Source organism: Chroicocephalus ridibundus, chromosome 5, assembly GCF_963924245.1.
Source record: "Chroicocephalus ridibundus chromosome 5, bChrRid1.1, whole genome shotgun sequence".
Classification (NCBI taxonomy): Eukaryota; Metazoa; Chordata; class Aves; order Charadriiformes; family Laridae; genus Chroicocephalus; species Chroicocephalus ridibundus.
In genome coordinates, this window is record NC_086288.1 from 34,937,891 (window position 1) to 34,965,791 (window position 27,901).

A 27,901-nucleotide genomic window follows, 5' to 3' on the forward strand; every position below is an offset into this window, starting at 1 on the left:
AACTATTGCTGTCACGTAGGGTTGGACAAAATCACCTTGTGAGCAGGGACCAGGGAGTTGAAGTTGGATCTAAGCAAGGCAGAGGGGAGGACAAACGAGAGGAGAGCTGGAGGATACTTTTGGCCAAATCTCAGTTGTCCTGTGCACTGTATGGTTCAGAAGCACCGCTGGATTCTTCTGTGCCATTAAGCTTTTGAGTGGCAACTTAATTTAATGATTTCTGCCATCTCTAGTTAGTGGGGAGATTCTGTCCTAGCTTAGTTATGATTTTATGGGACTCTCATGTCCCGTCTGGGCTAGAGCAATGCAGTATATGTGGGCAGAAAGCTGTGGGTTCTTAGGCACCTGCAATCACATGGTGCTGCAGCATTTCCCCGCAGCAGCGTGTACTCGTGGTAGCACAATGCACCATTTCTTTTCTCTGAAGTACCGCTACAGCTGCTGGGCCATTTGGCAATCTGAACAGGGAGCAAGAGCCTGTACTGGCTGCCGACTTTTTGGTGACACCTAGTTTGTCAGACTATCTATCTCAGAAGGGATCTGGAACAGCTTTTATGTTAAAACATCTGTTGTATTTATAAACCTGCACTGATGCTTGAGGAGATGTCTGAAAAATTGTATATGCCATTTTTAGATGAAGTTTGAAAAACCTGGTGTATATCATATAGATCATATACTTCATGTATAATCATAAACATCGTATATCATCATAAAATACTAAACATCATCACACAGCATGTGTATCTTTGCACAATGTCAGGGATCAAGGTTATAGATAAAATGGCAGGAGATGGAAAGAAAATGATATTCCCGCTTTTATTAAAGATTCAGTGGTTAGTGTGTTTGGATATTACCCTTTAATTTGTTTGGTCAGAATGACTCAAGTAATTACTGGCAGGTTTGTCTTTTTTATTGTTATAATTTGGTTCTTTCTTTTGCCTACATAATTATGGAATTTCATTATTTCATTTTCTGAATGATTCAGGTGTTGACTTGCTCGTAGAAAATTTTGGACAGACTGGCAGTGAGAGATTTTTTTCTTTGAAACTGGATTCCATAAGCCGTTCAGAAAACCCTCCCCATAAGCATGCTAAAAGAGAGTTGAAGGCATCCGAACTTTTTTCTCTGGCAAAAACTCTGCGGTGGTATCAGGTGGATTCTGTTTTTCTGCTGGATGGGAACTAGTTGCTGATTGTGAGTCAGGAGCTGGGGGTGCTGTGGGAGAAGGCTTGGTGAAGGTAATGCCTGCACTAGCATTAGTGCTGTGCAGTGGGAGCAGAGCTGTAGTGCCAATCTGCTGGTCCTGAGGACCTCATGGCCCCGTGAATGTATTTTTGAGGTGTTGGACTAGCTCTGCTTTGGTCCCATGTGCTCCGCTAGTGGCTGGAGTGCCTGGGCTGTGCTCCTGGAGAGTTGCTCCAGACGTAGTTACACCCCGAAAGAATCTTCTCTGTGGGCTTCCAGGCAGCACTGTCCTCTGTTGGGAGACCTGCTGAGCTGAACTACAAATTGGTGCAGACACAGCTGTTAAATGTCTGGTCTTATCTCTTGAGTAAGTAAATTGAGACCATAGGAACAGGCTCTTGGAGGAAGTGGCAACACTAGTACTGACTTATTGTTAGCTAAAATCAAGATCCGCTAAGAATAATACCTTTAAAAATAAAAAATCTTGTAATGTTGTTGACTTGGCTTCAGATACAGGAGAAAATGTAGAAGCTCTTTCTGGAGCCAAAACAAAAAGAGAAAAGGGAATCAGCATTAAAACAAGAGGGTAATATGCCAGAAACACTAGTGCAATTATCTCTCTAGGATAGCTGCAGATATTTTGACATAGTGTACGATGAGTAAGCCACTAGATTCAGGAAGCGCCTGTGTGTTAAGAGCATAAAGCAGTTATAGTCTTACACTAGCATTCTTAAATGTTTTTATTTAGAAAAAAACCCCATGGCTCCACCCACCCTAAAATCAAAATGTAATTACATGAAATGGAAGACGTTTCTTAAACAGTCTCAATTGGTGCGTGTGCTGCCAAACTGAACTCCATACCAAGTGAACTGCTTTGGTGAGTGCGTTAACATAATGGGGGTAATAAGGAAACCATAATGAAAAACTGCTTCAACAGTTTCTTACAAGTGATGTGTTTACTACAGGACCATTTTTAAATGCTGTCACTTTAACAAATTACCAAATTTCTGCTTATTGAGCTATGTTGCTCAGGTGTCTTATAGGCACCATCAATTCCTATAAACCTAAACAGACTTTTCATGAAATAGAAGTCTTTAGAGCGCTAACACAATTAACTTTGTGAGAGTCTATCATATCTTGATTTTGCAGCCAGTACAATTTAAAAAAAAAGCTTAAATCTGGGATGAAGGCAGCTATAAACGTGGTTTTCTTAACAGGTTTGAGTTATTCTGCATTAATTTGAACATAAGATAGTGTCAGAACTACACTATCAACCGGAAAACTGAATTCTGGTTAAGCACATTTTGCTCCTGGTCATATTGGCTGCTTAAAGTGTACTTAAACACAGCTTGAACTGATTTGGATTTGTTAGTCTTCCTCTTCTGTCATTTCACTCTTCTGCCCCGATTTGTATTCCTGCCCTCCAGCGCAATGTCACGCAGAAATCTCTCATTCTCCTGCACCGTCAGGGCAGCACCATTGCTCTTTGAAAACATATTGTTGCAAATTCTACAAATCGTGGAAAAAAACTACATAATCCTAAAAGCTATTGCTCTGTTCCCTGCATTAAATAGTCATATTTCTACCCTTCTCTTTCCACCCCCTCTCAGCCCAGACTAACACACCTTCTGTCATCGGGGCGCCGAGAGCCCTGGCCTGCGTTCTCAGCAGAACAATGTGAAAGTCCTGGCAATCTTTCACTGTCGTTTTAAGAGAGGATTAGCTCTTTAATTGTTTTACATAAATACCAAGATGATCATAGCTTTTATATGTCAGTGCTCGCTGCAATTTTTTTTCCCTTAAATACCCAGCTCAGTGAACAGATTTTTACAATTTGTAGCTGCTCAGTCATTTTGTATGGCTTTTTAATCTCTAGAGGCCAGATGGAAGCATGATCCTTCAGCATTGCTTGTTTTGCCTAATGCAGGGATTGGAACTGCATTTGAATAGCACGCAGTCATAGACGTATACAAATATTTTTCTTTCCCATCCCTGCATTTTCTCTTCTAATGTTTTGGTTTGGTTTTCTTTAATGACAGTTTTCTACAGGGAAAACTATCACCAACAAGTATGCCCTGACAGAAGTCTTACACCGAAGAAAACAATGATTTTTGGTCAAGGAGATTTAAGAGAGAAACTGACACTCAAGTGGTAAGTTTCTGAGGCAGCTGATGACTTACCTTGGTTTCAGGGCACCGATAAAACTGCTGTCGGACAGATCTGGAATGATGTGGGGGTTTTCTTCCTTCTTTGTTAGAGACTTTATTTCAAGCTCTCCTGCGATCCTAACTTTGATTTTAGTTGTATTTATGGATTTATTCTCTGCTGTCAGACTGCAATCAATTGATTGAAATCCATAAACAATAAACATCAAGTTTCAATTTCAGATGCAGTAACAAAATGCTGTTGGAAGAAGTTTTATGTACTTGAGCAGCTTTTTATAGCTAACTCCCTCCAGAGTCAAATCCTGACATGTTCTTAGCGATAGGAAGCTAATGGCTTTCCTGCATGTTTGTCGAGGCCCATGTGACAAATCCTATACGGCAACTGCAGGAGAGGACACTCGTGCACCTGTTTGTGGAAGCCTTACAGCAAAAGTCCTGCGACATATTTTAGCATCTACCAGTAAGCTGAGCAACTTGACCTGCTTTACCCTTCGTAGGATATATGATAGTAAATTAACAACAAGAAATAGAAGGAAAAAAAAAAAGAAAGACATGCTAACATGAAAAAACACATTTTATTGCACTTAAGTTATAAGAAAATAAAATTTCTAAGTGAATCAAACCATAGACACAATCCCTTTAAAGGTTGTTTTCCTCCATCATGTCAGGTTGTTACATAACTAAAATTAACCAACTGGAATCTGATTGTTTTAAATCAGACTATAAATAAAACAAAACAAAACAAACAAACAAAAAAAAAAAAAAAAACAAAAAAAGGAGGAAAAAAGATCGCCTAGGATACAGTGTTAAACCACTTTCACAGTTCAGCTTGAGTTGTGGCTCTTGGAGAATCATAGAATGGTTTGGGTCGGAAGGGACCTTAGAGATCCTCTAGTTCCAACCCCCTGCCAGGGGCAGGGACACCTTCCGCCAGACCAGGGTACTCGGATGAATGAGGCAAACCATTTGACTCTTTCAGTTCTCATTTTGTTTGCATGTGACATCTTTACAAAAACGTTAAGTTTTTGCTCTGTCAGTTCCTCCCAGCAATAACTGTAACAGTTGTTTTTTCCTCAAATACTGTAAAACACTAAGACTGACCAGCAACTTTATTTTCATTTTTGTATTTTATAATATTTTTTAAAAATTTTGTCAGTTTTTTTTTTATGTATGTTCATTCCATTCACCACAGCCCTCACAAAGAAAAATTTCCCCACAGAACAGGCTGCAATAGCTTTGTTCTAAGGAATGTGTTTTAATTTTTGCCCAGAAAAAAGAAAATAAGCTTTGCACACACACTCAATTCTTTATTTGCAGGCAAACTTCACTCTTAATTGTCTGAAACTCTTCCACTCTCAGCCTCTTAGAGGCACAGTTGGCTCAAGTTTCAGTGGCAAAAAGTCTTTTTCTGTAACCAAACTAGAGCAAATTTGGAATTCAGTCTGGGACTAAAACGTCACAGCAGAAAAAAAAATAAAAAAAAATAATTTGCTTTTCTTTCTTTCATTTAGCAGCATAAATAAGTTTGGCCACTGGGAATACAGTACAGGGGTGGGACAACAATCCCATAATTGAAGACCTACTTCTAGCACCAGCATTGCGAATTAAATCCATCAGAGGACTCTCAAAACCCAGGACAACTTGCCACCTCAGAGCAACTTATGCATTGAAGAGTGTAGATGGAAGCAACAGTAAATAGATTAAACAGAGGCTAATACTGTGATTGACATTGGCAATGGTTGGCAAAAAAAAAGAGGAATAAAAGAAAAAAAAGAAAAAGCTCCGATAGAACTGTACAAAACAATTCACAGTAATATTTTAGCTCTTCCACACCAGGAATGGACTCTTTGTTTTTGTTTGCTTTTTTTTCATTGCAGATGCTCTCTAGTTTTTGAAAGTCAACCAGTGACTGCTCGTAGAGGTTGGAAGGGACCACTGAAGGTTGTCCGGTCCAACCCCCTGCTCGGAGCAGGGCTAAGGGAGAGCGCGTTGCTCGGAGGGGCTGCCGGGACCCAGGGGTGCACGAGCAGGCTCGCCTGTGCAGCTTCTTTCAAGATAGTTGTGGTAAAATAACCTGTTAACAAGAACTGTAACAATATTTTGTTTTTCACCTCCCAACTGCTCAAGGAACAGTTGGAGGAAAGTAAAGAAATAATTGCACCTGGTTTCATTTCGAAAGTCGTATTTTTGCAAAGCTGCCCCGGTCAAAAGTGTAGCCTTTTTATGTGACGAGACAGCAAATGCCTCTCTTGTCAGTTAGAGTTTGTCATCTTTGTCTTCTCCTTCGTAGTCTGTAGGTCTTTAGGATCTGTTGCCCCAAGCCAACATCCTGCACCACCAAGGACAAGGGATTTTTTTCCTTTTTCTTTTTTTTCTTTTTTTTTTTCAGGGGGAGGGAAAGGAGAACATCATCTACGCGTTTGGACAAATTCATCTTTCTGCCCGTCACTTCATATCCACGTCAAAGTCCAACACCAGCAGCTTTGTTTCCTCAGTCCCGTTGCGGCTCCCAACCGCACACACTAGCTTTGTGTTAGAAGCTCTGATCCGCCACACGACGCCTCCACTTCCCCCGCTCTCCAATGTGACTAGATTTCGGATAAATTCACCCGTTTTCAAGTCCCAAAGTTTTACAGTCCCATCATCTGAGCTGGTAATTACAAAGTTCTTGTTGAACTGTAAACAGGTCACAGCACTCTGATGCTTGTTGGGACCTGTAACAGTAAACCAAAACATTTTTATTTGTAATTAGAAAGCAATGTCAGACAGCACTGCATATAAAATTAATACCTAGCTATTTGCATACCGCTTTTTCTATCTAGAAGCAGTTTTTGTGCATTAAAAGGCACAGAAGCCTTGCTGTGCTTTCAAAAAGTGAACGCAGGTATAGAAAAATCCCCCAGTCTTTCCTCCTTTGTGACAGTGATCTCGTTTTGTTGTGTGCAAACAGTAGGGCAAGTGCGCGCTTGGCCGTTCATGAAAATGAACTTAACCATCCCGAATGAGGTGACCGCTGTAAGCGTTTGTCTCCAAGTCCCTTTGAAGTGTTATTATGAGATTACTCTATCACTAAATACTGGCAGTTATATATTGACATATAAATATACACTGTTAAAACCGCAGAGTCTACTTTACAGGGAAATTTAATTTTCTGCTCCAGGCAGCGATGCTGCATATGTTATATGGGAATGATGTAAGACCTTTTTTGTGGGGGGAAACAGAACAATGTGTTCGTGTGTGTGATGCCCGAATGGCAACTGTCAGAACAGAAAGGGAAATCTTTCTTCTTACTGAAATAAAGAAAACATTTTCCACTCATTTCTCTTGATTTATTGCAACAGACTTTGCCTCCCGATCCAATTAATCAGTAGGCTTTGAAACATCCAAGTGACCCCTAAATAAATACATTGACTGACTGTTTTGAGATGTCATTTCCTACATATTTCTGTGGCTTATTAGGCTAATATACCCGTAGCAAATTGCTATCAGTCCAGACCATCTGCCTTTAATAATAGGCAAGTGATTTGAGTAGATCAGATTAAATACATTTTGTTCTTCTAATTCAGAGAAAGATCATACAGCTGTCATCAGAAAAATATTTAAGTTGCAGGAGGTCCGTGTGTTTCTTTGTATAGTTTTTATATAGAATCTGCAGCATAGATTACCGCAGGCAGTTTGATTTACATGTAGTTTAAGCTCACCTTGCAATGTCTGTAAACATTGTCCTGTTTTAATGTCCCAGATTTTGACTGTAGAATCGGCATTCCCAGACACGAGTATGTTGTCCTTGAGTTCCATTCCACTTGTGAGAGACTGGTGGCCTGTGAGCGTGTGAATGCAGTTGCCCGTCTCCACATCCCAAACTCGGATGGAAGTGTCAAGAGATCCACTCACCACATGGATACCATCAAACTACAAGAAAGGTAAATCTATTACAAACAATTATATTAGGATCTTGCGATGCTCTGTATGAAGAAGACTATTAAGTATTTCATTCACCAAGTGCAACAGTAGATACTCTGTATGTTTGGAAGCTACGTTACAAAGTAGGAACTTAGTCTAAGCAGAGATGGCCACATTTGATATCAGAGCAGGTGATTCATGGTCAGTGTAATTTCCTGTTGTAGACATGGTCTAAGAGGTACGTGGGTTCAAGGAGAAAGACTCTGAACCACTGGTCTTTTAAATGTAATACAACTCTTTTAAACACAACAGAATCCTGACTATACCGCAGTGTGCAATAGTAAGAGAATGTAGTTTTCCTAATAAAGACGTTAACAAGCCAAACCTGCTTTTCACAAGTCAGAGGGACTTGAAGCTGCAGAAGACTAACAACATTAATCCAGAATCATCTACACAGAAGCCAAAACATAGGAAAATGGAAGGGATGTAATTGACAAATGCTGGGTTTAGCCATTTTATAATCATAATTGTGTTCAGTAAGGAACTTTAACTTCCTAGTTATTGTTGGAAAAGGGGTATGGGCTAACAAGGAGGTCCAAATTCTTGGATTTCCTGGGCATATATATAAAAATTTGCAGAACATATACATGGAGAGAAATCAGCTAAGAGACAAGACACTTCTGAGCAAGAGGACTGAACATGTATAGAATATAAAGGTGGAAAGTAACTTGAGTGATGGTGACAATGACTTAAGAGTCCAGAATTCTCAAAAAAGGAAGGAAAAAGCAGTAGAATAAAACCAGTGGGCTTCAAGGAGGAATACTTCAATAACTTGAGACTTCCTTCCCATGAGGTTTTTATATATCTATTCTCCGAGGGGAAGAAGAGTTCAGGAGAGTTGGCACTTTCTTAAAGACACAGAGTATCCTTGTGTGAAGGAAAGATAGGAAGTGTAGTAAATTACCAAGACCCACTTGGCTAAAGCACAAGGAATTGTACAAAAAGTAGAAACTAGATCAATAGATGCGTTTAAAAGAGCACAATGGGACAAAATCAGAAAGGCAGGGCACAAAACAAGATAAAACTAGCAAGAGCCGTTAAGGATGATAAAACACTATTCTGTAAAAAAAGAACCAAAAAACCAAAAACAAACACAAGAGGAAGGCCAAAATAAAAAAGCTCATTTATGCTCAGTGGGAAGGAAACACCAAGTGAGGCCAGCTATTTAACTTTTTTTTGCTTCAGTCCTCAGCCATCTGAGTGTAGGCTCACAGCACTAACACCACTGACAACCGAGTACAAGCTTTTGCTAGAATGGGAAAAAAAACCCCACATAAGGCAAGTTGTTTTAAGACAATCTCAGAGACATCTGCTGCTATCTTTGAGAACTCATGGAAGACAGACAAGGTTTCAGACGGCAAATACAATTCCTTTCTTTATTGAAGGAGATGATGATGGGAGACAGGGAATTATGGATCGGTCAGCCTAACTTCAATTTCCAGAAGGAACTAACAAATAATCAATCTGGTTGTAAGCCCTTAGCAATGCGGTAAGTAGCAGCAAACAGATTTGTGGGAAAACTATCTTAACAAGTATGATATTTTTTTTCTGTGGCAGAGTAAAAAGCCATGTGAAACAGCAGATGTCTCGGTTGTATTTTCTCATAAAGGGGGAGGCAAATTTGACGCAGGGATACTACCCCGTTCAGAACTTTGTTCATAGCATTATTGGAGATATCAGAAAGAGTTGTGGGGGAGGAGGGGAAGGTGGTGTCTGGCATTTAGTATTTTCATTAGGATTTGAGTCACATTTGAAATGGTAGACCTGACCCAAAGCAAAGAGTGTAGAAGTCAAAAGAAAATTGTGAAGATCTGAGCTTGGTAGGGAATGAATGAAGGTACAGCTGCAGCCCGGCAGAATGATGGCTGGGCAGGAGTCTTTGTTACAGCTCGGGCAATCCCGCACTACTTGTCCGTGTGGACTGACTGGTATTTAATAATGGTGAAGAATGAACCCAATTAAGGGAACTCTCTATCTGAGACTACTTCTTTTTATAAAACCTGCAGAAAACATTTTAGATCTCTACAGTCAAATACGGTTGAGCATGGCACCTACATTCAAAAGAATACAGAGAGCGACTGGCACATGCAGACTGCTCATCTGCTGTATACATTGCATTTCTGGTGAAAATATACCAAAAAAAATAAGACACTCTAGTATCTGACATAAGGGTATGCTATGTAAGGCATGTAAAATAACTTTTAACTTCTACTAAGCATTGATAAGACTTTGACTGGCATTTTGCATCCCGTTTTGGGCACCCTGCTTTCAAAAGAGGATGTGAACAAATTTGAGTTCAGATAAAAGGACGAGGAGTGCTCAGTAGCCCAGCAGACTCGTTGGGTGGAAACACCAGAGAATGTTTTTCTTCCCTAAACAGAACTAAACCAGATTGATGCAACAAATTTTGAATTCTTTCCCCCATTCCCACCAATTAATTGTATTCCATGTACATAAGGTATTCAGAAAGAGAGCTTTAAGGCTGGGCATCAAGAAGAAACTTTACTCTGATATTGCTATAGTCAAGCAGACAACAGTTTGGATCAGTGGTTGAGCTGTTATCCACGAACCCTGAGAATCTGTGGATTACTTCAAAGGCAGCTAAGAAAGACTAAGAAAACACAACACGGTCAGTAGTCTTCAACTGCTCCATAAGGATCTCTGAAAAATGTCTGCAAATGGGGAAAGACTGAGGTATGAGAGAACCTGCCATGGAGCGGGGACAGGGAGGACAGGCTGGTTATATACGCTGTTTATTCTGTTTATGGGAGTTCTGCTGTTTGGGGCTGTTCCAGGCCGAAGGGCAGGAGCTCACCACGCAATCTTAAAGACTCTTTCTGTCCTAAAACTGTAAGCACCTGTAGCATCCTGCACCCCAGAAATTTGTTTTAGAATACCAAGTTCCATTTACAGGGTGTAAATAGTATCAGTGTGTATAACATAACCCGATTATTTGAGCCATTATTACTACAGTATCAGAGCAAGACACGAATATTCATAGGCCAAACCAAGAGCCACTGGTGAAAATAAGGCAGAGTAACATATAATGGTCTCAAACTGCCCTAGGTGCAATACAGCCTTCAGAATATTTTTAAGAGATTTGTAGGTATTACAGCATTTTTAACTTGCGTGCTGCTTGTCTAGAGAATGGATACTCCTCAGCATACAAATGTAAGAGAAGGGCTGGAGATTTTTGATAAATTTTACTACATATTTTGGGAAAGGAAACCAATTAGGTCTATATTTCATCTATTGTGGCGAGATACATCTTATGAAAGATACGCTTTATGAAAAATGTCTCTAGCACTGAGCTTCACTTTCTGAGCCACAACCCGGAGTAGTTACACGCCGAATGCAATTTCCCGATTTTGAACTGTCTTTGTTAATTTCTTTTTCAAGTCCTGCCAGATTGTGGTGAGAACAGGCACAAGCATGAAATTAATTTCTTTTGCCTTTCAACGCCTGGAAGTGATGCTTTGACTCTATGAATGAAGGAGATGATCTTTTGGGTTGGTAAAGGTAAGCCGAGCCTACATGAGGTCTATGTCTATCTTTGCCAGCATAGTTCTGATGAGCAGTGGGGTGACTGGTGGGCAATAGAGCCGTGCCACAGAGCGGTACCATAAAAACCTGCATCTACAGTAACACGTCTCTGCTGACAAAGCCTCACAGTTGTAGATCTGGCCTCTGCTCAGAGAAGAGGAAGTAGAAGGCTGGAGATTTACATCAGAACATTAAAAAGTTTAGTTCAGCCTTACTATGAATTACAGTTTGGAACTGGAAGACGAGACTACAAAGGAAGGATAGACAGATCTGTGTAATTAAGAACATTAATTCAGTGGGTTTTTTTGGTGCATTTTCAATTACTATATAATCTGATTTATTTAAAATAGTAACATTGGAATTTCTTTGGGGAAACCAAAATGATAGCTCCAAAATACATGCAAGATTTTTTAAAAAAAACAAAACCAACCAAACAACCCAGAAAATTACTTAACTTGCTGTTGTAGGTATTTCGGCTTCATTGTACCGTGTGCTTTTAAAAAAGTAGCACCTCTAAAAAAATTGCAGTCTTTAAATTAAGATCACATACAACTAGTGTAACAAAATGAAAGACCGGGACTATCACAGATACTTCTATATTCTTGCAGCCTGTGTAATTCTGGAGTAGGTAACCACAATTTAATAAATGAGGTGAAATAAACTGACTTTAAATGTTACTTAAGGAAACTAAAGCAGCAGATGAAAATCACGTACCTGTAACGAGTAGACTCTGTTAGTATGCCCTTGCAGCGTGTGCAGACAGGTCTCTGTCTCTGGATCCCACACTTTGACCATAAAATCATATGCACCACTTACAACCCTTCTGCCATCATATTGAACGCACCGAACTGCAGCTACGTGGCCCATCAGAACGTGTAAACACTGGCCCGTCTCTATGTCCCAAACTCTCAGTGTAGCATCTCGAGAACCACTGACCACTCTGGAGGAACAAGAAAACCCCTCCTGTACTTAGCATTGGACATAGAAGTATTAAAACAATTAGACTTGGGTATAAATCTGTTATGAGTTTTTATTTGGGACATTAGATAGCATTAGTCCACTAGCCACCAAAGATCTGGTCGCAAATGACTCGAGTGGTTTTCTTCCTTGCTCTACTCACCTTCTCAGGGTCCATCCATTTGATATAATTAGCAATCAGTATTTAAAAAAGCAATTCATTGCTGAACAGCAAAATGATGCCATGAGAAATTATGTGGATTGTTGCATCTATCTATGAAAGCTTATGAATACGCTGAGCTCAAGCCAGTCCTGTGAGCGTTCTGTTTTAATGACCGAGTTAACTAATTATAACAATTAAACAAAGAAGATCTTTAGAAGTTTTACTTTTAGTAAAGTAACAGTTATTCTGATTGATTTTTTTTAAGTTTATACTTTTAAAAGCTTCTTTTTAGGCAAGAACAGAAATAGAAGGAATTAATATTAATGGAATTGATAAAGAAAAAACCTCATCGTTCTTCAAAAAAGAAGAAATGCAACCAGTAGGTGCTCTGTCAACAGCTCCATGCCACAGTCAAGCAAAAGAGCTTTGACAACATTTGTTGGCTGAATCAGTACATGGTTTGCGATTGTAGAAATTATGATATAATCAGTTAAAATTTTAATAAATTACTGCAGTGACAACACTTAAAAAGTCATTCTGTAAAATGAGTAAAGTTTGTAGCATTGACAAAAAGGAGAAATTACTCAGAGCGTGGGAGACCAGATCACAGCGTAACAAAGAGTGTTTTGAAATAACACAGAATGTGACTTTATAAAGTACATGACTCAATTTTCCGTTCTTTAATTAGTACTCTTATGCTTTTGCTTCTATTAATCATCTCCTCCCTTTTGTCGATTTATGTAGTTTAGTGTGAATGCTTCGCCTGGTTTGTACTTCACCCAGCATTGGATGAGGTACCCAAGTTTAACAGGCATTTTCTGTGAACACAAATGCGAATTACAAGCCAAACTGTGGCTGTAGCTGTGGACAAAGCCTTACCTTTTCTCATGGAGATGCATGCAGCGCACGGTGGAGGTGTGTCCGTACAAGGTGTGTATGCATTCTCCAGTCTCAGCGTTCCAGACTTTCAACGTCCGGTCTGTAGATCCACTGATGATGATGTTGTCCCTCATCTGTGACGACCAGACTCCGCCTGTGTGCCCAACCAGTGTTCGCAAACACTGAAAAGAAATATTTTGCTTAGTTTACCCTTGTGACAGAGTTGAATGGAAACTTAAGAAAAAGTAATCTAGGGTAACAGTAGTCTCTCATAGCAAGATCCGGAAGACCCCTGGAGGCTGCTTTATGATTCAACTAAAAATTGCCACCTTTTAGAAAATATTCATCAAATTTCTCTCTCCGTTGTTGGTACTTTGACTATAAGGAATTCTCCCTATAGTCTTCCCCTTGATAAACTACACTGTCTTTCCAGATTTCTCAATACAGGGTATGTTTTGCAGCCTTGAGTCATTTTCCTGGCATTTTTCTGAGTCACGGCAGGTTTTCCAATAGCTTTTTGAAGCGTAAGTGTTAGAACTGGAGAGAGCATTCACTTAGTAGTTTTACCACCAATCTATAAACCACATACTCTTATTTTATTTTATTTTTCTGTTTGTTTATCCAGGAAACATCGCATTCTGTAAGCTGTAGCTACAGCATCAATACTGCAACATCACGTTTCAAACCCTTTTCAGACTTTATTGTTGCCCAAGAGAGAATCCCACACTACATAAGCACAGCCTACCTTCTTTGATCCCAAATGCACGACATGATTTCTCACCATGTAGAGACAGTGTTTGCTCACACCTACGTCTATAAAACCTCCGTCACCCTGGAACAATGACTTGTCTCCGTCTCCCAGGCTGCATTCCTTACAAGTAACGACTATATATGCTTTCTCACCAGGCAGCAGCTGAGTGCTAATTAGCACAGACAAGAAGAGATCCTTGCAAGACCCCTCTACAAAGATACTCCATGAAGATTCTGCATTTAGATTAACAACATGATCTCTATAATTACCCACTTTCTAACCCATTTAAATATGTGCCATGTTGATTTTTGCATTGCTTTTTTCTTCAATCGTGTCATAGGGATAGAGTCTTGCAGTGCACATAGCCATCTATTTCTGCACTATTATTTTTATCAGTCAAACGTGTAACTGCACAAGAAAAGAGGTCAAGACAGTTTGATGATCTCTTTTTCTGTAATCTAATGCTAAGTGGCATTAGTTTCCGTGGCCTTCCTTGAACTGTTAGTTGACTCCTCTTGATGTAGTCCAATATTTTTTATCTGAGATAATGTATCCTAAATACCTAGTCTTTCAGTTTACTCCATTTAAATATTGACACATTTTAGCTTTCTGGCCATCCCTTGGATCTTCTGCTTGTGCTCATACCTTTTGAAAAAACACCAATTTTACCCCAGAGGTTACTTCAGAAAAAAAAAATCATCAAATACAGATCATCTGGATCAACTATAATAAGAAAAACTGTAACTTTGGTAGCTGTTGTTTAACATCCTTGTGGGTTTCTGCTGAAATGAAGTGCTGCATTTCCATCACATGAATTTTCTCCCCAAATAAATATTTTTTCTGCATCAGTGGTAGTATACTAATTTCTGTTATTAATATCCTGTTCTAACATCCTTGGAAATGTCTTGCTTTTTTGCTGTACATAGATTTCCTGTTCTTTAACGTTTTTTACCAGTCTTCTGCAATTCCTGGCTCCTAGCATAATTCGCTGCTATCAAATCCATCTTTTTCAGTTCATAGCTGTTATTCACTTTTACAGTTCCCATTTTTTAAAAAATTTTAACTGCTTTGCTCATATTTTAAGAAATCATCCTTCTAAAGCAGTAAGAACATAGAATCCTTATTTTGGGCTTTACATCTGTCAAGGGGATTACTTAGTCATGTTCATTTGCACAAACCAACCTTTAGGGTTTTTTTTTATTTTATTAATTCTTCAGCACCACTAAGCATGAGGGCTGATACAGCACTCTTCCATCTTTCATGACAATTTTTGGCTCTTTTAAAGGTTCAGGGTAAATAGTCACACTAGGATCTGTAATTACTTTCAAAAAATTACTGAACATGAATTGTTAAGTCATGCTACTATGACCAGTTTTATACATTTAAAGGCACGTTTTGCTTTTGAGAGGAAGTATTTTTCATCTGAGTTTAGGCTGCCCTTTTCAATTAAAAAAATGCAAATTTCAATATGGGTTTGTTCATTAGTTTGTTGTAGGGAAGCCAACAGAGGCAGGGTGAGGCTGCCCATTGCTTTTTCTTTTATTCCTCCCCACAACAGTATTTACAATCCCGTCAGGAATCTTCTAGGCATGCAAAGACAAACGCTTAATACGTTCAGCTTCAACATTATAAAGTGGTGATACCTTTTGCATCTTAAGCATGTTACCCTCAATAGCTGTCCTGTTGTTCACGTAACTATATCATTAAAGCAAAGCTAAGTACACACAATACTAGTCTAGAAGGAAAAAGTACTGTTTCCCTGAGGCCTTTTCTATATCCTTGGAGCGTGGTCAGTCAGTCACCTTAAAACAAAAAAAATCTCTGTGCTGAGTCGCTGTGATGTCCTAACGTGAGCGAAACGTTCAGTACTGTCTTTTTGATTGCACATATTGTTTTGCTTCCCTAAGCCAAAATTAAATTATTGAAGCTTATTAAATTCCTGCCTGAGCTGGATCTAATTTAATAGGAAATATTTAAACCTAAAGCAAGTTACTTTTTTTTTTTTTTTTTTTTTTTTTGGTGGCTCAGCAATATAGTAGCTTAGAAAGAAAAACAAATTCTGTATTTGAAATCAGAGCCAGTAAAATGAACACCCCATTTCAATAACTTGAAAACAACAGAAAGAATGCTAGGAGACAAGTGAGAAAGAGAGATCCAGAGGGGTAAAAGCAGGCTAAATTAAGCTTTAAGGAAGATAAAGTAGCATATCTGTCCAAATTCTTTTGAATCCATGTCACAAACGACTCCACAAGAATAGCAGAATTGCCAAGAGAACAAGGATATATGCCAACGGTAACATGAGCAGCATTGCAATTTCACATCAAGGTGACTTTTTGGAAACAGACTAGTTTCTCTGTAGGAAAAGATGACCCAAATGTTTACTGGTACTTTTTCCGATTCTTGCACCAGACGGCACTAAAGACCACTCCGCAGCGCGGTCTGATGGCACAGCAGCATTTCTGACGTACCAGTGCTCTACCTGTAGCTCATTTCCTAAGGAATTCAGCAAAATAACTGACTTAATTACCTTGCCTGTAACCGCCGACCACACTTTCAGGGTGTTGTCATCAGAGCCGCTCACTATTCGGTTCCCACAGAACTGAAGGCATGTGATCACGTGGTCATCATGGCCCTTGAGCACCTGGCAATAAAGAACATAAAAACATACAGTCACAATTTAACACAGGAGATTAGAGAGAAGCAGGAGAAACAAAGTGCTCTTCTGATTCATAAATTATAAAATGCTAGAGTTGCTTCAATAATAATAAGGCCCCTTAATCCCGTGTGTCAAGTCTAATTTACCACCAGCTGGGACCAAAGAAGGTATTTTCCTTCTTCCATGGAGTGATGCCGCCTTGCCTCGCAAGCTCACTGCAGTTATTGTAAGCCTCCAAAAAGTACCAGGAAAAATCAGAGTACCAGTAAACAGTAAGCTAGATGAGTAACCGGACACTGCTCAATTCCCCTACAATTACTCCATCTCTTTATTTTTCATTTGAGTGTTTTTTCGCTCCAACTGTTATCTTTTAAGCATTGTTTCAATCTTAAACAAAAAGGATGGGGTTGCATTATTTGCTGCATATTTGTATTTTGGTGGTCCAGGCTGACTATATCTACTTTTTTCCCTTGCCAGCCAAGCACTGTAATCTATTAAATGCCAGGCAGCACCGAAGTCAAAAAATGGAAAACCGTTAACTCAATTAAATACAAACAAAAGCGATAATTTAATGTGCTGGAAAGGTGGATTGGAATGTTGCTTTATAGAAGTGGGATTTTCAGTGTTTGATTTGGGATAAACTGCAATTCAGTACGTATTACTGCAATACAGCAAAAAAAAATCCTCATCAGAATACACAGGATGAGAAAATTTTTTATTTAAGATATCTGAACACTTTTCAAGATGTTCATCGAAATGAAGTGGGCATTTGGATAACGCCTGAGGCTGTAATTCTAATAATAATTCCAAGATAACTTGATGTGGCGTATCGAGGCAAGAAGTACAGAGCCGTTGCCAGAGATGTAAATAAGTCACGGCCAAAGAAAGAGCAGGATATAGCCATAGGTCTTCCACCAGCATTTTTTGGTTCTTATTTTTATTGTACAGTAATCAAGAAAATGGGCAAATTGCCTTAAAATCTTAAAAGGCTACGAATATGGTTTTTCTTCATGTTTCTGACCACTTGTTCAATACCAGCTGTGAATAGACAGTTGCTATTTTATTTTACAAAAGCTTCATATCTTCACATTGGAAAGGATGCAACGATAATATATCAATGTAATTAAAGAATTTTAGTATTAAAAAAAAAAACCAAAAAAATCTTAACATGGAATGAAGTTATTGTCTTGTGTTGCTCAAGAAGAAGAATATGTATAAAAGTAAAGCATGAAGTGATCACAGAATAGATGTGGAATATATTTAGGATGCAACATGGCCCGGCTCTACAAATACATACACGGATGTATGTATTTATATATATTAGATATGTATGTGCATGTTTCATTTTAAATATCAAGTTTCTGAGATTTTCTGTTTCCCAGAGACTGGCGTATTTATAGGCATTCACAAAACTGTACAGAATGTTTTAGAACAGCAGTGAAAGTATTCTGCTGTATAAAGAATCACATTTTGATTTGCTAATATGGTGTTCAGAAATTAATTTAAACCCAAGGTAAGCCAAAATACAAACTATTTAATTATTTTTTTTCTGTAACAATCCATTGCTTTTTGTGCATGGATAGTCTGGCTTGTCCAAAGGAAAAAAAAAAAACCAAAACCAAGGCTAGGAGTGGATGCTGCTTTGTTCATGGCAGCATGCACACCGCTCAGAAACTTACCTTAGGCGATTTCAGTTCTCCTCGCCGCCAGTTGGTATCAATCCTGTGTTGTCTAATGTAGGCGCTTTTCCACGGACTGTGTATAAAGCCTGGTTTTATTACTTTCCTCCTCTTGATATGTAATGGTTCATCAATCCCTAAAAAGAATTTAAAAAAAAAGGGGGGGAGGGGGAGAGATGAGGCCACCCCAAATGAAACAACTTCTCTCCCTCCCAAGCCTTTACAGTGACCTCTGACATTAAATACCGCATTGACGTAACAACCTCCCGCATGCCAATATCCGCACTGCGTGTGACGCTGCCCAGCTCCTCAGCTCTTAATACTGCTTTCCTTGTTGTTTAAGCATAATCATTACCGTAATCACGGCTGAAAAATGCTCTACTTCATCACTCTTTGCTGGCAAACTACTAGCTTGGTCTGAATCCCCCCTTCCTGAGGCAGTGTAGCAGAATATTGCCTTTTTCAAATGGGCATTGTCCAGCAAACTCCATAACCGCTCACACACTCATTTTGGAACCCTTCAAAAAGTAAACCTTTCTGTCTCCTGTCCTCCTCTCCTGCCACCCATCCTCATTACCTTTAAGTTCACTGTGACTCTTGATATTAGTAAGCTCTTAATTATTTTCTTGATCTGAAAGGCTGTTTGCTTTTGGCATTGTCCTCTCCTGGCTGGAATTATGAAAATTCAGAATTTGAGAATTCAAAATATCAGAATATGAGAATTCAGAAACGTATGCCCTTTCTGAACTGACACTAAAGCAGCAGTGCTTTGTTTTAGCCTTGCTACTACAAATAAATCTTTTTTTTTTTTTTTAAACAATTCTCTCACCCATTTCTCTCCTCTCTCTCCGCTGCATCTCATTACTAGCAAGAGTCTTGTCTCTTGCCAGTATGTGGATTTCACTCCTGCTTTTAGCCCCTTCTCTGGTGTCTCTATCTGCAAGTCTTGAATTAACCGCTCCTTCGTATTACTAAGCAGTCTACAGTATGGTTTTGTCTGTGCTCTCATGCCTGGACACATTTACTTCTAAGCTCCTGAATGTAGGCACATTCCTCTCTCAACTTTCTCCTTTTTTCTCCTTCTGTCCCCTTCATGCATTTTCACTGAAATTTTAAGAGGAGAATCTTTAGAGAAGATTTAAGAGGCTACCACTGCAAAATAAAACTAATTAATTTAGGTGCCTTTACAAATAGCCAGCTACACTCACATTGCCAGGTTTTGCACCAACCTCTCACAAGTTCTTGTCTCCATACTCCGAGGCAGCCTGGACAGGGCCCTGTGTTTGCCCGTGTCCAAGACTGGTACTGCTCTGAGATGACACGCGTGTGCTCTGCTCCCCAGACTAGACTCCTTGTTCATACAATTCTCCTTAAAAATAAAAGCTTACATTCTTCATGTGCTCCAATATGCAGCTACTTTCCTGAGAGCCTTTTTTTGCCCATTCATATTACTGCTGAAGCACTGTATCTTCTCGATTTGGCACGAGCTGGCAACACCCACGTGGCTTACGGATTGTGTGTCCCTCTCTAAGCAATCAAGTTAGCACCTTCTTCCCAACCATGTGCCATTTCTCTATTAATTTTACTACAGATGATGTGAAATTGCAGCATCCCTTCTACCCGGCCACTGAAACAGTTTTTCCTCCATGTTATTTACAAACTGCAAGACTATACTCCTATCATTTTTACATCTCAGCTTTTATTTGCCTAGGTTAAAAAGCAAAAATAATTGTATTTTTAAAACATACACCCAGTATACTTTATAAATAGGATGTTCAAACTTAACTGGAGTTTCATTACTCCATGAATTGTTCCTGCTTCCTACTTTCAACAGAGATACATACCACGTAGCCCAGAGCATCACCAGCAGTAAATTGAAAGTCACACGAATTGCCTTCATAAAACTTTAAGCTTATTATGTAAATGAACTGCGCTTTTTTACAACAGCAACACTTTGACCATTACATCCATCCCTTTGCTCAGCCTTACCCTCCTCTTTGCATTTCTCTCTCCAGAGAAGATTATCTTCAGCCAAAATTCTCCAGTAACGACATGTCTGGGCTGCCTGCAGAAGGTCCCTGGGTTCCAGGAATGACAGCACATACAGTGCCAGCTGCAAAAAGGAAAAAGAAAGTATATTTTCTGCGTTGCTTTTGAAAGGAAAAGTGAAGTAACTCCACGTATTATCACACATCAGGGGCTGAAATATAGAAAATTGAAGCAATAAATTATTAAACAATCTCAGACTTAACAGAGCTACAGTTTATTCCAGTGGGCACATGAAAGTATAACAATCGTCTTAAGTAACTAAATCCATACAGATCCCATCAGAAATGATTCTTGTATTTGCAAAAGAGTAGATGTCAGCTGAATTTGCTATTATTTTTTTAAAATGTAATCCACATTACTTTGAACCATTAACAGAATTATTACTAAAATAATTATGACTATGTTATTTTAGCTAACAAGTATACCAAAAGTTATTTTGAGAGTTTAACTAGAAAATACAACACTCCTCGTGTGAGCAAATAGCAAAGCATGTTGCGATGAATAAACTCACTCAGCAAACCTGAATCCAGAGAAAGTAAATGCTACCTGCGCTTGACTTCAAAAGGTCCCTGCAGCTGTAGGAAACGCAGCAGACCTAGAGCTCGTTTCCTGATTCGAATGCAAACACGCTCCAAAGTGGTGTTACAGGCAGTTTTACGGCCTGGGATGCAGAAGGATTGAAATACGTAACTTCGATACTGTACAGAGTGCGCTACCAAACACATACTGGAAATATCAATGAGCACCAGCAGATAAACAGAAGATGAACTTTTCCATGTGACAAAATTAAAGGTTATTGGGAGAATTCAGACCTCAGTTGGCTGAGCTAAGCCATATAATGACCATGATAAAACCCCCCCAAATCTCCACAAATATTTTCAGATGTGTTGAAGTCTTAACCAGGGACAGAGGCATCTAAAGCACAATGCAAAGTACAGGGACAGCTATCCTTAAGGGTATGAGAACCAAATACAGTTCTACTTGACAGCAACAAGGCATATCCCCAGTCATGGAAAATAGAAGTGTAAGCGGCAGGAAAGTCCCTTTCATGGCTAAAAACTCTGCAGAAAGAACGATACTGATCAAAAGTGATGCAGGGACCTACTCACATGCTGAAACAGCGAGGTCTTTGTCAGTAACTAATAGGATGCAAAAGTTGTCAGGGAAATCAGATCATCCACTTTTACTTCTGCTTGACGGATTTTTTTGTGTTTAGGATTTTTTATTTAATTTTTAGCTGGAGTTATGATGTATATAAATAGAGTCTGCCCTTCAAAGCAGCACAGACTGAAATTCAGTAAGGAAGTCATAACCATAGGCTATTGACCTCAGCAGATTTTTGACCTTATTATGTGAGAAACGTTTACTTTCAGTAATCTACACCAGCCAGTGACTGAGCACGAAATAAAAATTCTGTACACCAGAACTGTTTGCATTTTGACTGCACACACACCTTGTTTGCAAGTCATCACCTGCAGCTCACGTTGAGCACGTAGGACTCCACGTTTGAGGGACCCATGTCTTAAATTATGCATTAGATCCCGTATGCACCCCAGGCCATAAAGCTGAGGAATCTTCCTTCTGTCCCTACTCAGGGAGTCAGCATTTAGGATCTGGTGTTACGACTCTCTACTGCAAGAGCAACAACTGTACCCGTCCTTTTAGACTTTCTGTCTTAATGCCTGGCATGTAAAATTATTTAAGAAGTGCTGCTCCCTAACACACATCAGATGGTCCTGCATGCAGCAAGACTCAAACATGAAAGAGATCCTTTCCATTTTTGCTGATGTTCCTTAACTGACAGCAGAGTTTGTTTAAATATCACTTGTCCTATCTATACAGATACGGACGCTTGCTAAGATGGTGTTAATTAAAACCTGCGAGCCAACTGATTCTAAAACAGGTTACATATGGGTGACATTTATTTTAGACTATATTTATCTAAATAGTCATCAAGGGTCAACACAGCCCACAGTTGACTTTAAGATTAGCAGCGCATAAAAGATGACGTCCCTTTGTCTCAGCTCATGGATCTAGTTATAAGAGAACTTCAGGTAGCAAAGATCTGACCTTTGACTCAACTGTGACTACTCTCTGCTGTAGTGTTAATAATACCCAATAAAAAGCAGTCTCTAGCCTTTTTTTCCTTCACACACACCCCCCCACACCACCAACAAAATTTCTTTCGCTGACTTCAGCAAATCTCTTGGCTTGTAGACCTGTTTTTTCACAAAGAAGTAATTTCAGTAATTATTTCTAAAGTCTCAGCAAGAAATCAGGAGTGTTCATTTCAGATTAATTGTTTGACTGCATGTTTCCTCAGGAGGAAAGCAAACATTTTCTTGGTTATTCAGCTATTAAGTTACTGTCTTTGCAGCGCTAAGAATGTTTTTGAAGAAAGGCCCTCCTGTCCAAATCATCTTCTTGTTCTGGTTAGGTAACAATATCCCTACATTGTATCCAACAGCACCGGAGATAACTACAGATGTTAATGTGGAGCGACAACTTGGGGGAGCGTGTGTTCACAGGTGCTGGCTGTGGTGGGAAAGCCTGTTTACAGAATTACTGACCCTAAAAACTTACTCTTGCCCCCACAGCTCAGTTCATCACCCCGAATTGCAGCCAGCGTAGCTGGGGACGGCATCACTTAGGAGATCTGGGTGAAGAATGGTCTTCAAAAAGGAGAAGAGATGATGGAGTTAGCTCGATGGGTTCATTTGTTTAACTCGGCTAATTTTGGTGACAGTGACTAGGGGTTAGGAAGCACTAAAATTATTGAAGCCAGCTTCACTGGTGAAGCCAGCCTTTCGTGAAGCTAAACGCTTGACAATATTCTCGTTTCAAGAGGCAAGAACAAACACTGAAAAGAAATTAAACAAATTAAACATAAGTAGCTTACAATGGAGTCAAGAAACATAAATATGAAAGAAATTTTTACAGCTAAATAGTGTATCTTTTCTGTGAAGAAATTGCTAAAATTGAAATAATAACATGATCATTAGTTACAGCATAACTAAATCACTGGTTGTACTTGAACTAGTTTTGCCACTAAATCATGCAAGACAACTAAGCTGCGTTACTGTTGTCAATTCTGTATTAAATTCCCAGATTTAACAGATGCAGAAGTGCCAAAGTATCTTCTGTCTTCTCAAAACATAAAGCCTTGCTCCGCCTCTGAACTGCTTTGGGCAGCTTCTCTAGAAACACGGCAACCGCGTGAAAGTCCTGCTAAACTCTTCTCCTCCCCCAGCGCCCTTCCCACCAATGAAGGTGGCTGCCCCAGGAAGTGCTTCTGTAAATACTAATCCCATGTCACGTGTACTAAGTTAATATTCGTTGCATAAATTGCTTCCAACCCTTACAAATGCTAACCAGCAAGGGAAGGCTGTGGTATTTCCTGACTTGTGAAGATATCACAGCATATAAAAGAAAAGAAGGGTCTTGTACACCTAAGTATCCAAAAACAGGATATACACCACAAAAACTGTCAAGAAGCAGCCATACAGAACAGTCTTCAGGTGATAAAATCATGTTAAACACAGCAACCAAACACTAGCACTAGAATATCTTTTAAGAACTTGTTTTGTAATGTGTTAGGAACTGAAGACTTAGAAAGACTTCAGACCTCATGAAAATTTTCACATGGAAAACCCAACATGCGGTACATCCGGCAAAAGACAAGCGAATTCCTCCTCTCTCCAAATAACAAAACAATTTCCAATTCCCTAAAAATCAATCAAGGTCAGAAGTACCACTTCTAAATGACCTAAAAAACATTCATTTAATAATTGTACCAAACTGGGTTTATAATCTTTCCCATCCACCCTCACGTTCTAGTTGTGAGGACGTGAAGAGTTCCTCCTCTGTGGACAGCACTGAGTTACGTGTGCTGCAAGGCACAGACGCCGAAATCGAAATCTTAGTTTCTCTTTAACCTGATACAACATGATCTGATTTGCAGTAAAGGATTTGCTGTAAGATATCTGCTTGATTAGGGTTTGGCTTAATCCTTAGCGAGAAGTGCTTTTATGGGTTTACTTTTGGGTTTTTTTGGTAGAGATTTTAGGACTCTGTTTAAAATAAATTCAAATATAATATTCTCAAAAACTCCCCCACTTAAAGCATTACACAATAATGCTTGTACTTACAGACTAATGTGCAGAAAGGCCTTGCATCCAGAAGAAATTTTTGTGTGTGTGCGCTCTAACAGAATTAGTTCTCAAAAAATCAGCCCAATTAAGACACAGAGATGTTTTATATGCAAGTTTTTAAAAGGTGGCAGCTGATACACTGCAGAGTCCAGTATTAACCTATATTTCTCACCTCTTTTGGGAGCAAGGAAATGAAGTCTCTTTGAAACTGGGGCTCTATCACTTGCATCATATGTTTTACTTGTGTTGGTTCACAACTATCAATCAGTTCATCTAAAGCAAGTAATTTCTCTGGTCCGCTCCAGCTCTGCAAGAAAAAAAAAAAAAAGAAAGAACCAGTAAGCTTAGTTTAATGTACTGGTTTGGTTTATATTTATAAGCACCATTGCTTTGCCAAAAAGGCACGTTAAGTTTCCTCGTCGACCTATATACAAGCATATAAATAGCATATAAAAAGCCAACAAGATAAATGCTCATGTTAATTGCACAAAAACGAGAAGTTAATCAACACAAAATATTGAAAATTGCTACATTGATTCATAAGCTAAGAAAGGATTTGTTATACACACACAGATTAGCAATTAAATAGATAATAATATTTAATAATAATAATTAAATTAATTAAGCTTCTTTTGAAGTTGATGAAGTCTACACACATATTACTGACAATGAAGGGGTTGCGACAGAAGGCGCTCCCTCTCCGTCTTTCTCCATTGTGCATTCAAGCGAGATGGTAACTTTTAACCTTTACGTTTCATCCGGCAGACCAAAAACTTTAAATGAAATGAGAGGAAAGAAAGCTCCCTGCCTGCTTATTACTACGGTATGTCCCTAAGTGACAATGCTGTAATTTCAGGATCCTGGCTATAAACCAATGTATATTTTGTAAGTATCAATTTGCACATGAATAAACAGGGAATTTTGATTGGTAATTTTCTTACTTCACATTTTTACTAACAGGCACCATAAAATTTGAAGATTTTAATAAGGCACTCATCTGAGAGCACAGCAGATTAGCAGCATCATTTGTAGAGAAAAATTAATAACTGAATGTACCCCACATCTAAAGAACACGTCTTAAACTCATCTGTGCTCATCAAAGAGTTTTCATTTGTTACGTGAAAACAATTTAAAGAAAAAAATAATTTCTACAGGAAAAAAACAATAGCCACCGCTAACTGATTGAGCAACAGAATTAGAGCATGAATAAAGCCTTAGAGAGGAGAGAAAATGAGACATCACTGTTTTTGAGAGCAGATTCACATTCATATTCTTGAATGTCTTCTAGAGTGACATTTTACAAGTAAATTAGCACATACAAATGATAGCACAGTTATGGTAAGAGGCTAACCGAAATATAAAAAAAAAAGGCAAGATACCTTACAATTAAGATTTCTGTATTAATCTGCCACGTAACTCAGAACCTTTATTATTCATGATCTAAATTTCTGTGCTCTGGTTTTGATTCTGAAAATTGACTGTGGTCTCTGCAATACTCTGATGTTTGTATATTGTGAAGTTTCTGCAGAACAATGAGGCAAGTGAAGGAGAAGCTGCAATTTTTGAAAGTGAACGCAAAGCAGATAAATACCCTGCTTTACTCGATGTAGAAAGATCATCGTGTTGCATCATTACTCCCCAATTAAAATGTCAAACTACTTAGAATGTCAAGAAAAGTATCGTTTACCCACATGATGACCCACCTGACTTTCAGTGCAGTGAAAGCAGCCCCAAGCTGCCTTAATGAAGGTGTGAACACCTGCCGGGACAGTTGTGAGACAGCAGCGGTGTCCAGCACCTCCTTCACCCTGGTGACATGCTCTTGCTCTACAGCAGACACGTGGCGGACACTGGACAGCCTACCCCAACAGAGCAGGGGAAGGGGGGGGAAGTTCCTGAGCCTGAGCCTCTCCACATGCTGTTGGCAATTGGTAAAATCATAGAATCATAGAATGGTTCGGGTTGGAAGGGACCTTAAAGATCATCCAGTTCCACCCCCCCTGCCATGGTCAGGGACACCTCCCACTAGACCAGGTTGCTCAGAGCCCCATCCAGCCTGGCCTGGAACACTTCCAGGGATGGGGCAGACACAGCTTCTCTGGGCATGGTCTAAGCTGGCAAGAAAACATTACCCATCCATGTGCCTGTATGTGGATTGTCACCACATGAGATGAGAGTTTCTGTGTCTCATATCCAACACCTCAGAATACTGAAAAAAACCAAGAATGTCTCAGCATAAATTGCAGCAGCGCTGTTATAAACAACTTTTATTCTAAATTTCTTTCAATAGAAACATTTGCATCGCAGAGCAGTTCTCCACAAATCATGGACTGAAGAACTGTTTATCTCACCAACTTTCCAACTGCTGTTTGTTTCATTAACCCAGAGCTTAGCTGCTGTTAGGTACAAACATTTGCAATCTTTAATCTGCCGTCAGCCATGTTTGAATTTAGGAGAATTTAAAACAGGGAATACCTGTGCTACTTCCTTATAATACACATTTCCAAGGTCAGTCTACCCTTAATTTATAAGCAGCTACATTTATTAAACTAGAACAATTCGACCTGAAAAGCACTGGGTTTTGCTGTGGCAAACATTGCTAGTGGTTACGAATGTGTTATTGATCAATAATTTCACTGTACACTATCTTAATCTATAATTCTCTTACACTTAAGACATTTCTGTTTTTAAAATATAGTAGAGATCTGAACAGAAAAGGGAGAAGACTCAAGGATGGGAAAGATGCTAATGAATAAAAGCAGCACCCTCTTTCATCTGTCCATACATCGTTAGGGGATGGCTATGGGCAGCTTCCTAAGGCTCTTTTTAAGTGATGAGCTGCTACAAAATGTTTTCTCTGGGACATTGTCCCCTTAGTCTTTCACTTAAGCAAACAAACCTCCAGCTACAGTCGGTAAGGGGTCTCTGAGGGAAGTGCCTGGCATGGAAAACTGGGATGAAGCCTTGCCAGATGAACACAACTGTTTGCGTTAACGGAGGCAAAACTAGTGAATTACTGTTTCTGGGCCCCATAGCTCGATCCGTTTGCAAAAAACTTCCTTGTAGCACATTGAGCGGAAAGGGGATGAAACAAGTTTGTGGCTTTGATGAGAAACGAGAGTGAACAAATGTCGCAGAAGAGAAAAAAGAAGTAAATATACAAACAGTTTGCAAAGTTTCGAGCACAGATGACCAGAGACTTCTGAGACACGTGGTGCAGTGTCCAGACACCTTGGATTTCTACCAAGTGACTCCCTTTCAAATTAAAGATCCTTGTGAAGAATATACTTTATTCTTTAAAATGCATTTCGTTAATTGGTTTTCCTTGTCTTCAAACCTTAAGTTAAATTTTAATGTAAAATTAAAATAAAGCTTTTATTATGGGCAGGGGTTTCCCTAGAAAAGGTAACTCCAGGATTCATTCAGATACCCCCCTGGAAAGTCAGCAGGGACTGCCGATACTGCTCTTTCAATGATTTGAGATACCTAAACAAACATTCCCCCTTTTCCCTCTCATTTCCCCAAGGAAGCGTGGATTTGTCAGCCAAGGCCTTTTGGCTGGCTCACTCCATTCCCTCATTCAATAATGCAGTTGCTGTGACCGTGGCACTACCTACCTGAAAACTATCCCTTCGTTTTCCCCTTTGCTATTATGCTTAAATGCCTTTCTTTTCCTTTTCAGGCATGCAAAACAGCTTTATAATCAATATCAACAACAGCTTTGCTGCTTCTACAACATCCACCTTATCCCTCCTGTCTG

The 27,901-nt window shown here is 39.3% G+C and overlaps 1 protein-coding gene and 1 long non-coding RNA gene across 4 annotated transcripts in view; one reads left to right on the forward strand and one right to left on the reverse strand.

Moving 5' to 3' along the window:
- The window catches only part of LOC134516123 (uncharacterized), a 228,350-nt gene extending 222,474 nt beyond the window's left edge, over positions 1-5,876 (forward strand). Inside the window, exons 6-7 of the long non-coding RNA XR_010071225.1 lie at positions 3,225-3,336; positions 5,740-5,876. This is a non-coding gene — a long non-coding RNA (uncharacterized LOC134516123). The remainder of the gene's footprint in view (positions 1-3,224; positions 3,337-5,739) is intronic.
- FBXW7 (F-box and WD repeat domain containing 7) overlaps positions 3,940-27,901 on the reverse strand; it is a 182,465-nt gene continuing 158,503 nt past the window's right edge. For all 3 annotated transcript variants that reach the window (XM_063336030.1, XM_063336032.1, XM_063336031.1), the window contains 8 exons: positions 24,314-24,448; positions 19,931-20,054; positions 17,942-18,078; positions 16,134-16,247; positions 12,856-13,037; positions 11,571-11,796; positions 7,052-7,262; positions 3,940-6,064 (listed from right to left, as the gene is read on the reverse strand). In XM_063336030.1, coding sequence (XP_063192100.1) covers positions 5,796-6,064; positions 7,052-7,262; positions 11,571-11,796; positions 12,856-13,037; positions 16,134-16,247; positions 17,942-18,078; positions 19,931-20,054; positions 24,314-24,448 — 1,398 coding nt within the window. In that variant the 3' untranslated portion in view covers positions 3,940-5,795. The remainder of the gene's footprint in view (positions 6,065-7,051; positions 7,263-11,570; positions 11,797-12,855; positions 13,038-16,133; positions 16,248-17,941; positions 18,079-19,930; positions 20,055-24,313; positions 24,449-27,901) is intronic.